Source organism: Schistocerca serialis, chromosome 6 (assembly GCF_023864345.2).
Source record: "Schistocerca serialis cubense isolate TAMUIC-IGC-003099 chromosome 6, iqSchSeri2.2, whole genome shotgun sequence".
Taxonomy (NCBI): Eukaryota; Metazoa; Arthropoda; class Insecta; order Orthoptera; family Acrididae; genus Schistocerca; species Schistocerca serialis.
In genome coordinates this window covers 542,350,942-542,363,585 of record NC_064643.1, presented here as the reverse complement: position 1 = coordinate 542,363,585, position 12,644 = coordinate 542,350,942, and the positions used below count along the sequence as shown (strand labels likewise).

The window sequence follows — 12,644 nt, the reverse complement described above, 5'->3', positions numbered from 1 at the left end:
AATTAGGAGTAGCATGTTTTTAGGTTGGCTAGTACCTTCAGGTACATGTTACAAAAAGGCAAGCTACTAATGCTTAGCCGGCCGGTGTGGTCGTACGGTTCTAAGCGCTTCAGTCTGGAACCGCGTGACCGCTACGGTCGCAGGTTCGAATCCTGCCTCGGGCATGGATGTGTGTGATGTCCTTAGGTTAGCTAGGTTTAATTAGTTCTAAGTTCTAGGGGACTAATGACCACAGATGTTAAGTCCCACCGTGCTCAGAGCCATTTGATTTTTGAACTAATGCTTATTTTCCCTTGGGCAGCAGGTGAGGTGTTGACCTGTGAACGTCGGACGCAAAACGGTTAGTCTATACTGATAGGCGTAGTCCTCTCGCAGTTTGTGATGCAGCTACGACGATGCAGAAAACATCAGGTCGTTAAGTTTGTGACGTGTTTGAGGGGAAGATTCTTAGAGACAGAGAGAAAAAAAAAAAAAAAACACTCAACACAGTGGACTGAGTACACACTGAGGTGCCAATGATTCACAGTACCTACTCTTATACCTCTAACAGCCAGTACGTTTAGCGTTTATAAATGCAAAAGAACAGCTGCAATAAATCCTGTCACTGTAGGTCATCAAACTGAGTGAAATATATTCCTTTTTCTTGACTGTATCCGGTAATTGCAAAAATTCGCCTAGAGAAGTGCCTACCAAGCTATCTCACTAACAAGTAAGCAATACACACACACACACACACACACACACACACACACACACACACACACACAAAAGGCTCTGAGCACTATGGAACTCAACTTCTGAGGTCATTAGTCCCCTGGAACTTAGTACTAGTTAAACCTAACTAACCTAAGGACAACACACACATCCATGCCCGAGGCAGGATTCGAACCTGCGACCGTAGCGGTCTCGCGATTCCAGACTGCAGCGCCTAGACCCGCACGGCCACTTCGGCCGGCAAGCAATACAAAGATGCATCATGAGACTCGTCATTGTTCATGAAGGATTTGTTTAATGGTGTGATCTGCCGCTTTAGCGGGTGCCGCTGGAACTGTTTAAAACTACCCGCTCAACCTGTAGGTGCTGTAAATATAAATACTGAGTTACACGGTGTCAACGCGACAAGACGTTATCTTGCCGCAGGGGCAGTGTTGTGGCCACCACTGCTTTTCCAGCAGAGTGTAAAGATTAACTTCTGTGGAGAATGCCCAAGTTTAAAAAAAGAAAAAGAAAAAGTCATTCAATGGTGATTCTGAACGCAGTTTTTAAAAACTTGGACAATTCCCACGACAATTATCTTGGTACTTTCTGCTTGAAAACAATGTGCATAAACATGTCATTGACAGGGTCAGAATGCTATTGAGCAGGGGTGGCCACAACGCAATAAGTGGCGACAAATAAAAAAGACTTGCACTGGACGACCGAACAACCCCAGAGGGGACTCCAGCCCAATAGTGCCACAGGACGGTCATTTTTTTCACATTTGCCAAGGTTAAAAGGGAGAAAATGTTTTGAAAAAAAAGGTCATAGTTTAGTTAATGTGTTCTCTTTCATTTTAGACTCCCAAACAAAGTTCTCAGACAACAGTGATCAGATATGATAATCGGCACCTCAATGTAGAAAAGGAGAACCAATCAGGAACGTAATGGAACAGCGGAGTCCAAGTTAAAATGTTTCAGCTATAAATGTATCTGATTAAGAGATCATGTATAATAAAAAATGTACTTTCTGTTCTCCCGCCACTTCTCTGTATAGCGTCGTAAACGGCAGCGGTGCCTTATCGGGCGCGGCAGCAGCGACTGCAGCGCACTTCGCGGTCGTAATGAGAGAAAGGAGTGCGGCGCACAACAGAGGCGAGCGGCAAAAATCGAAGCCCATTTCGCCGCCGGCAGCTCGCAACCAATATATTATTTTAGTCATCGGAAACCGAAATCTATTATCGAGGCGCCATAAACTCCTTAAAAGCATTCTCCCAGACGGCTTAATGCAGCGTTTTACGATATGCCGTTTAAAGGAGTCGCCGGAAGGTGGCAGGTGAAGTGGGGGGCGCGAATGGCGGCGGCAGTCAAAGGCGAATGGAAAGAAAGGAAGCTGCTGGGGGAGCCGGCACAAAAGGCCGGCTGTCTTGCGAAGCACAGGCCATCACCCAGGGTTGCTCCTTCCTAAACCCCAGCAGATTTTACGGCTACAGCCCCGGCTCATGTCGAAATACTCTACTAGTGGTTCAAATGGCTCTGAGCACTATGGGACTTAACTGCTGAGGTCATCAGTCCCCTAGAACTTAGAACTGCTTAAACCTAACTAACCTAAGGACATCACACACATCCATGCCCGAGGCAGGATTCGAACCTGCGACCGTAGCGGTCGCGCGGTTCCAGACTGAAGCGCCTAGAACCGCTCGGCCACCACGGCCGGCTACTCTACTAGTGAAAAGGTCGGTCAGCTGACGAAGGTGGCCAGTGTTTCTGGCCCTGTAATGAACGCCAGCCTACCGCCCTGCGATTTCAAGATTTGGATACTGAAATTAGCCGAGGAAGAATGGGCGGATAATTGGCGCCATTCTACGAGCAGCGTTTAGTAAGCAGTGCAACACATTTTCTTTCTTTTTCTTTTTTCAACGCAGGTTATTTTTAATCAGGATTTAACTATAGCACTTTATTTCCGACGCTACAAAAGCCTATTTTTCATCATGACTTTATTGGCTGAGTCGTGCGGTACTGAAATTTTCTTCAGAGGAGAGTTAGTTTGGGGGCACTACAAAGATTGCCGCTTTGTTTCCTGTTGTAAGTGATTAACCTAGCCGGCCAGGGTGGCCGAGCGGTTCTAGGCGCTACAGTCTGGAACCGCGCGACCGCTACGGTCGCAGGTTCGAATCCTGCCTCGAGCATGGATGTGTGTGATGTCTTTAGGTTAGTTAGGTTGGTTGGTTGGTTGGTTGGTTGGTTTTTGGGGGGAAGAGACCAAACAGCGAGGTCATCGGTCTTCGAAAAATAGTTCAAATGGCCTTGAGCACTATGGGTCTTAACTTCTGAGGTCATCAGTCCCCTAGAACTTAGAACTACTTAAACCTAACTAACCTAAGGACATCACACACATCCGCGCCCGAGGCAGGATTCGAACCTGCGACCGTAGCAGTCGCGCGGTTACAGACTGCAGCGCCAAGAACCGCTCGGTCACTCCGGCCGGCCGTTCACCTCCGTTTCGCGCGGGAAGTTCAGCACAGATGGTACTTCGTTGCTCTTTATCGTCTTCCTTTAGGAGACGACAAACCCAGAGGCCACAAACCTTTGAGTACCCCAACTGCTGGACAAGTGTGTTAGCACTGCCAACAGAGACATCCAGTGGAGTAGCAATATGTTGGTTCCGATCTGTCGATCACCTCAAATGAGAGTATCCGACATTCCGACACTGCAGGAATCAAAACTGTGTGCGGCAGGCTGGCACGCAAGAGATCTGACAGGTTTGCGGGACATTTCTGCGATGAAGACAGACACCTCGCGGGCTCATCATGCAAAAACTAAATCTGTCACTCTGTGAAATTCCTTGGTTTCCTTTCCGACGACATGTCAACTTCGGCAACTGTTGTTGCAGATATAATACAAGGTTTGCTCTGTTTATTGTTGCCATTGGTCTGATTTGTATCAACACCACTAGCACTGTAGGACTGTTGTCAGTTACTCGTCGACCAGGCAGCTCAAACACGCTCCGTAGCCTCATGCTGTGATCAGCAATGGATATCTCCATTCGCGCCTCCTATAGCCATTAGCAGCAGATACTGTAGGGCATCGAATGCCGTAAACATCATTGCCCTTTTGCGACTTCGCACTCACGGGTTCTTGTAAGTTACATCCGCACTGCGCTATTGCCCACACGCTTGACATCGGCGGGGGCTATGTATACAACCTACAACGGAGTAGAGCGCAGAACGTGACCGAAGGCAATACCCCATACACACACATCAAAAAAAGTTTTGCGTCACCTCGGTTCCGAGAGTTCCGGAACCTGTACAGAAAATTGGAATGGAGATCAACATAAACATCAATTTCGCCCATTTTATCGCTCATGAAAACCACGCATTGCACGTTGTACCACCATACAGTGAGATCTTCAGAGGGTGTGGTCCAGATTGCTGTACACCGGTCCTCTAATACCCAGTAGCACGTCCTCTTGCACTGATGCATGCCTGTATTCGTCATGGTATACTATCCACAAGTTCATCAAGGCACTGTTGGTCCAGATTGTCTCACACCTCAACGGCCATTCGGCGTAGATCCTTCAGAGTGGTTGGTGAATCACATCGTCCATAAACAGCCCTTTTCAATCTATCCCAGGCATGTTCGATAGGGTTCATGTCTTGAGAACACGTTGGCCACTCTAGTCGAGCGATGTCGTTATCCTGAAGGAAGCCATTCACAGGATGTGACCGATGGTGGTGCATTGTTGTCCATGAAGACGAATGCCTCGCCAATATGCTGCAGATATGGTCGCACTATCGGTCGGAGGGTGTCATTCACGTATCGTAGAGCCGTTACGGCGCCTTCCATGACCACCAGCGGAGTACGTCGGCCCCGCATAATGCCACCACAAAACAGCAGGGAACCTCCAGCTTGCTGCACTCGCTGGACATTGTGTCTAAGGCGTTCAGCCTGACTGGGTTGCCTCTAAACACGTCTCCGACGATTGTCTGGTTGAGGGCATATGCGACACTTATCGGTGAAGGAAACGTGATGTCAATCCTGAGCGGTCCATTCGGCATGTTGTTGGGCCCAACTGTACCGCACTGCATGGTGTCGTGTTTGCAAAGATGGACCTCGCCATTGGTGTCTGGAGTAAAGTTGCGCACCATGCAGCCTATTGAATACAGTTTGAGTCGTAATAAGACGTCCTGTGGCTGCACGAAAAGCATTATGCAACATGGTGGCGTTGCTGTCAGGGTTCCTCCGAGCCATAATCCGCAGGTGGCGATCATCCACTGCAATAGTAGCCCTTGGGAGGCCTGAGCGAGGCACATCGACATTTCCTGTCTCTGTTATCTCCTCCATGTCCGAACAACATCGCTTTGGTTCACTCCGAGACGCCTTTATACTTCCCTTGTTGAGAGCCCTTCCTGGCACAAAGTAATGATTCGGACGCGGTATTGACCTTGTAGGCTTGATGGAACTGCAGAAAACACGAGCCGTGTGCCTCCTTCCTGGTGGAATGACTGGAACTGATCGGCTGTCGGACCCCCTCCGTCTAATAGGCGCCGCTCATGCATGGATGTTTACATCTTTGGGCAGGTTTAGTGACATCCCTGAACAGTCGAAGCGACTGTGTCTGTGACACAATACCCACAGTCAACGTGTATCTTCCGGAGTTCTGGGAACCGGGGTGATGCAAAACTTTTTTTGATGTGTGTAGAATGGCGTGTTGTGTGGCAGGCGGTGAGCGCCGCTGCTCTTTATATAGACAGTCAATCCGTTTGGTACTTAACTGTTAACAAGAAGCAGGTAGGGTTGTAGATGATTATCGATATATGTTGGCGTCATATTTTCCCTCGATATATCGATATAAAAATGGCAGTATCTAGCGCCGATATTTTTCTTTTATATTACATTTTTTCAGTGTTTTTTCGGTAAATATTTGAAGTTGTTCTTTTGAAGCGGTAGTAGAACTTATTTTTACTTTCCTGGTGTGGAGAAGTCGAGCTTTCATCACGTCCAGTCCTTCTCTTTGATTGTGTGAAGCAAACATATGTGGCACAAAAGAAATAGTCCGATTGCACTGAGGAGTGGCGGTGTGAATGGAATAACAAGATTACCGATACTCGTCGGAACCTTTTATTCTGCCACTTACATGTGGTTACCATTGTTAGCGTGGCTATCGCCAAGCGTGAACGGGCATTGTTTTCTTTTAAATTATTGCTCTAAGGGGGATAGGCAGGCTGCCAGCTTGTTAATGTACAGAAAATCTAATAATAAATCAATACAGCTCTAAAGCTCTAAAATCGGCAGTACATTTACAATACGCAGCCGATATTTTTATAGATCGGCACATCAATACTTTTTCCCTCGATATATCGATATATCCATATTTCTTTCCGATACATCGATAAACAGTGATGACACATTTAGAATATCGATATATCACATTCACATCATTTTTAAAAATATCAACAGTCTTAGAAGCAGGTGCGTCATCTCGTCGACTTCAAATTTACCTCGCGGACTCTCCACTGTGTGTCACTTGAGTTGTCTGCGGATCACAGAAATTTTGGTAATTTGCGGTAAAGGTCTTATGGGACCAAACTACTGAGGTCATCGGCCCGTAAGCTTACACACTCTTTCCATATCCCAGAGACTCCTCTCCAAGGGATCCATGGAAAATGATAAATGTAATGTAATGTAATGCTACTTAATCTAACTTAAACTAGCTTACGCTAAAGACAACACACACACCCATACCCGAGGGACGACTCGAACCTCCGACGGGGGAGCCGCGCGAACCGTGACAAGACGCCCAAGACCGCGGGGCTACCCCGCGTGGCGCGGATCACAGAAGGATGTTTGGATTTGGTATGTCAGATGCTGGCTTTCCTCACACACGTGACTCACGACCGGATAACTGCACAATCGCTTCTCTTCCCGGATGATGTGTATTTTCCGAGAGCAAAAACGAATTTGTGACATGGATAAGCGCCTACGCCGTCCAGTACTTGCTTGGTGACGGTGAGAAGACAGTCCTCGATTTTAGGAATTCTGAAACGAACGGAACTATACAATCCTGCGGAACCCAAAGTACGAGAAATACTTTTCAAATTTTCCCTGGAGCGCGTCCGTAACTCACGTCGCAGCTGCATTATTGCTGACAGAAGTTGAATCACGAACTTTTTTTTTTGTTAACATTGAAGGTTGTAGGTTCGAATCCTGGCCGGATTCCTTTTTTTAATTCTGCCTGCGAGACAGCCGCTGATCCAATCCGTTTCGTAGTTTAACAACGAGGACTGAGGTGGTGGCCAACCTGGATGTGGTTTTTTTGTGGTCTCCCACATCCAACTAGGTAGCCATGTTGCGCCTCTAATACATATTAAGGAAATTCTTAGGAAACGGTATTGCACTTGACAATGTATCTACACTAGACGCAGATAGATGGGGAACACAGAGTCCACCTCAGGGACAAGTGGTGGCGTCAGGAAGGGCATCCGGTCACCAAATGCCACTGAAATCGCCAAAACAGATGTACAACAACGTCGTGCCCGTAGAGAAAGAGGAGAAGAAGAAGAAGGCTAGATCAGTTATTCTATCTAAGACGTGCGGACATGAAAAACAGGTATTTCAAGAAAGATATAGGTAGGAGACCAATACAGGAGGCGACTGTTATTTTTTTTTTCAATGAGTGACAAGTGCTGAAGACAGATATCAGTCCTCAAGTGGGAAAAGGTTTTGAAACTATGCGCCTGTTGTACAAAATAGCACTGAAGCAGAACGCGGAGAAACGTACGAAAAAAGTAGTGGTAGATGGCATCAGATGTCAACAGGAACGTAGAAGAAGGACCAGGTTGCAGAGATACCTGCTAAGGTATTAAAAGCAAATTAATGTGGTAGTGGAGAAAGCAGTTTAAGAGTAAATAGCAGATCATGTACCATAGAATACTGAGATCGTAGAGAATGGCAGGTAGGTAGAGAGATTAACATGGACCAGAAAAATGAACAACTTCTTCAATTTCTACTATAAAAAAGATAGATAAATTGGTGATGGTTTCCAGTAGTTGTAAACATATTTATAATGGATTACACACGATACTGCGACACGGAACTGTCTACTGTAAATTTATAAGGATTTACGGCAAAGATAAATACAAGTGAAGAATTTCAAGCAGAATGATCTAGGTATCTGATAACTGTTATTTCACTCCATTCTCTTAGAGCGTCAGTACCTCTGTTTTCTTTCCGCCCTGCTACTTGAACCATAAGCCGTTTTCTACTGTCTGTCTGAGAAACAGTAAGCAACCTAAGTGACATATCTTTGACATATGCTATTGAGCCGCGCGGGATTAGACGAGCGGCCTAAAGGCGCTGCAGTCATGGACTGTGCGGCTGAACCCGGCGGACGTTAGAGTCCTCCCTCGGGCATGGGTGTGTGTGTTTGTCCTTAGGATAATTTAGGTTAAGTAGTGTGTAAGCTTAGGGACTGATGACCTAAGCAGTTAAGTCCCATAAGATTTCACACACATTTTTTTATGTTATTGAAATCTATTTTGCCACTAGTACGAATTCTGAACGTGTCAGTGAGCTACTTCTAGAAAAGGAAACCAAGTGACTCTTTGGTGGGCTAAACAGGAAAGAGAATGAAGCACTTACTGAAAACCAGTCCCACCTATGTCAACAGGGGACTAACGTAAAAAAAGGACAAGAGACAAGTCAATTGAGTACCATCTGTGTGAGCCTGATGCGTCGGATCTGCGCTGTGTAAGTTATTCTTTGGCACGAGGAGGATTATGAGTGCCCGCCTGTGACAAAATGTTCAGAGAGGTGGCCAAGTGCGAAGTGCACCACAACGTGAAGGACGCAACTACGACGTCGTGCTTCAGGAGGACACCAGCACGCTGCAGGAAGAAGGGAGGAGGAGAGCAGCCCGGCAGCACGGCTGGCGCGCTACTCACACTCGTCGTGGTCCTTGGCGGTGACGGTGAGCACCGTGTGCTGGATGTCCTCATTCTCGTCCACCTCCGCCTCGTACAGCGCCTTGTCGAAGTACGGCGGGTTGTCATTTTTATCCGCGATGCCGATGCGGATGAACTTCGTCACTGGAACACAAGGAGAAACACACGCGTCAAGCGCCGAACAACAGCCGTGTAGTAGTTCATCCGCATCTTATCAGAGGTCTTAGTGGAGGCCGCAGTTGTGGTTGTAAGTGGCACTGATATTTTCAGCTGGTCATGGTATCTAGCTTTTGTTGCTCCAACTTCCTGAAAACAAGTTGCCTACAGGAACTGAGGAGTTGGTAAAAAAGTTAATGTACTGTTTATGCACAGGTGTTCAAATTCCTGTGGGGCCATCGAGATTAGGCTCTGTCATTTCTCACTACGCATAAAGGTGAGTGCTGGCTTGTTTTCTTTTAAAAGGACAAGTCTGATTTCTTTCCCCATCCTTGTCGGACTAGATCTTGTTCTTATCGTCGACGAGAGGTTAAGCGCCGTCCTTCCTTTCTTCATTTAGAGGGCACCTCCCTCGATACACACGACGCAAGAAGTCCATCAACGATGGATTCTTTATTTAAATTATGAGCACCTAGGGAACTATCTCTTTTCGTAATCTATCCACCGTTAACAAATCTGCATGTTGCTTGCGTACTAATCTTCTCCTTAGTAATATATACACTCCTGGAAATTGAAATAAGAACACCGTGAATTCATTGTCCCAGGAAGGGGAAACTTTATTGACACATTCCTGGGGTCAGATACATCACATGATCACACTGACAGAACCACAGGCACATAGACACAGGCAACAGAGCATGCACAATGTCGGCACTAGTACAGTGTATATCCACCTTTCGCAGCAATGCAGGCTGCTATTCTCCCATGGAGACGATCGTAGAGATGCTGGATGTAGTCCTGTGGAACGGCTTGCCATGCCATTTCCACCTGGCGCCTCAGTTGGACCAGCGTTCGTGCTGGACGTGCAGACCGCGTGAGACGACGCTTCATCCAGTCCCAAACATGCTCAATGGGGGACAGATCCGGAGATCTTGCTGGCCAGGGTAGTTGACTTACACCTTCTAGAGCACGTTGGGTGGCACGAGATACATGCGGACGTGCATTGTCCTGTTGGAACAGCAAGTTCCCTTGCCGGTCTAGGAATGGTAGAACGATGGGTTCGATGACGGTTTGGATGTACCGTGCACTATTCAGTGTCCCCTCGACGATCACCAGTGGTGTACGGCCAGTGTAGGAGATCGCTCCCCATACCATGATGCCGGGTGTTGGCCCTGTGTGCCTCGGTTGTATGCAGTCCTGATTGTGGCGCTCACCTGCACGGCGCCAAACACGCATACGACCATCATTGGCACCAAGGCAGAAGCGACTCTCATCGCTGAAGACGACACGTCTCCATTCGTCCCTCCATTCACGCCTGTCGCGACACCACTGGAGGCGGGCTGCACGATGTTGGGGCGTGAGCGGAAGACGGCCTAACGGTGTGCGGGACCGTAGCCCAGCTTCATGGAGACGGTTGCGAATGGTCCTCGCCGATACCCCAGGAGCAACAGTGTCCCTAATTTGCTGGGAAGTGGCGGTGCGGTCCCCTACGGCACTGCGTAGGATCCTACGGTCTTGGCGTGCATCCGTGCGTCGCTGCGGTCCGGTCCCAGGTCGACGGGCACGTGCACCTTCCGCCGACCACTGGCGACAACATCGATGTACTGTGGAGACCTCACGCCCCACGTGTTGAGCAATTCGGCGGTACGTCCACCCGGCCTCCCGCATGCCCACTATACGCCCTCGCTCAAAGTCCGTCAACTGCACATACGGTTCACGTCCACGCTGTCGCGGCATGCTACCAGTGTTAAAGACTGCGATGGAGCTCCGTATGCCACGGCAAACTGGCTGACACTGACGGCGGCGGTGCACAAATGCAGCGCAGCTACCGCCATTCGACGGCCAACACCGCGGTTCCTGGTGTGTCTGCTGTGCCGTGCGTGTGATCATTGCTTGTACAGCCCTCTCGCAGTGTCCGGAGCAAGTATGGTGGGTCTGACACACCGGTGTCAATGTGTTCTTTTTTCCATTTCCAGGAGTGTACATATATACGTAATATACTGGTGTCAAAAATTAAAGCAACAAACGGAAATTTGACAAGGTTGCTTTTATTTTGCCACAAAACAGTATAAACACGTGATAGTAAAGTAGAAACAATGTAAATAATACAGAACGTAAAGAACTGCAACAGGCATAACGGTAGACAAATATGTTCTTAGTTTTTTTTCAACTTAACGGATTTGCACACATTCCGACAACTGCTCAGTATGGGGTGTGATCACCTCTGACAGCTATACAGGCCTGACAACGACGGGGCATACTGTGAATGACGTCATCAGTCTCATGTAGAGGCAATAACGCCCATTATTCGTGCAGAACTGCTCGCAGTCTTGGAGAGTGGTCAGTGGATGCTGATATGACGGAAGCCATCTCCTTAGTGCATCCCAGACACGCTCTATGGGTTTCAAATAGTGCGAGCGAGCAGATCACGTCATGCGTGCAATATCCTCCGTTCCCAAGAAAACATAATCCACCCGTGCTCTATGAGGTCTTGCATTATCATCCATCAATATGAAGTCTGGGCCCACAGCATCTCGCAATAACCGCATATGAGGTCCCAAGATCTTGTCACGATACCTGACAGCACTTCAACCTTGACCATTCAATTGTAGAATTTCATGAAGAGAGGTTCGAGTGGTAAACATAATCCCTGCCCACACCATCAGGGATCCTCCGCGATATCGGTCTCTTTTCACAATGTTTGGGTCCCGAAATCGTGTTCCACGTTCTCTCCAGGTGCGAATCCATCGAGAATCACTCTCCTGACAAAATCGGGACTCATCTGTGAAAACAACATTGGCCCACTCTTCGACCATCCAGGTGGCATGTTGATTATTCAACTCTAGATGTTCCGTTCTGTGAAGACGCGTCAGAGGTAGACACACAGCAGGTCTTCCACAATAAAGACCACTCTGACAAAGCTTTCTGCACACTGTTTACGTCCAGTGGATGCTAGTTGCTAAGGCGGTACCGTCGTGCCCTTACAGTCAAAAGCGGTCCCCTTCTTTCTGATCTACATCTACATCTACATGATTACTCTGCAATTCACATTTAATTGCTCGGCAGAGGGTTCATCGAACCACAATCATACTATCTCTCTACCATTCCACTCCCGAACAGCGCGCGGGAAAAACGAACACCTAAACCTTTCTGTTCGAGCTCTGATTTCTCTTATTTTATTTTGATGATTATTCCTACCTATGTAGGTTGGGCTCAATAAAATATTTTCGCATTCGGAAGAGAAAGTTGATGACTGAAATTTCATAAATAGATCTCGCCGCGACGAAAAACTTTTTTGCTTTAATTACTTCCATCCCAACTCGCGTATCATATCTGCCACACTCTCTCCCCTATTACGTGATAATACGAAACGAGCTGCCCTTTTTTGCACCCTTTCGATGTCCTCCGCCAATCCCACCTGGTCGGCTCTGCCCTGGCCTTCGGGATACAGTTTTGGTTACTATAAACTGTCACCATATCCAAGGAACAACAGAACGATTCACATTAAGCCGTCGGGCCAAATCAGTTTGCGACTGTCCTGCTTCCTTTCTTTCTATGGCCCTCAACCGCAGAGAGTCTGGTAGGCATATTCCCTGTGCCATACTGCACCGTCAGTACTGTGTACACAGCGACTGTAGATGTGCGGCTATCCGGCAAACACTAGGTGGCCTGACGCCATCGTTGGCATGGACAGTTGACCGGGATGCCATCTTCAGCGCAGAACACGATTGTAGAGACATCTGATTGACAACTGGTATGATTATATCGTTAATTAGGCGCAGGACAGGGAAATGGCGGTTGTTGCTTTGATTTTGGACACCAGTATAATAATATAATAATAATACACTAC

At 47.6% G+C, this 12,644-nt stretch overlaps 1 protein-coding gene across 1 annotated transcript in view; it reads right to left on the bottom strand.

Annotated features, from left to right (window-relative positions):
* LOC126484972 (neural-cadherin-like) overlaps positions 1–12,644 on the bottom strand; it is a 431,022-nt gene that overhangs the window by 404,462 nt on the left and 13,916 nt on the right. The window contains exon 2 of the mRNA XM_050108576.1: positions 8,639–8,782. Coding sequence (XP_049964533.1) covers positions 8,639–8,782 — 144 coding nt within the window. The remainder of the gene's footprint in view (positions 1–8,638; positions 8,783–12,644) is intronic.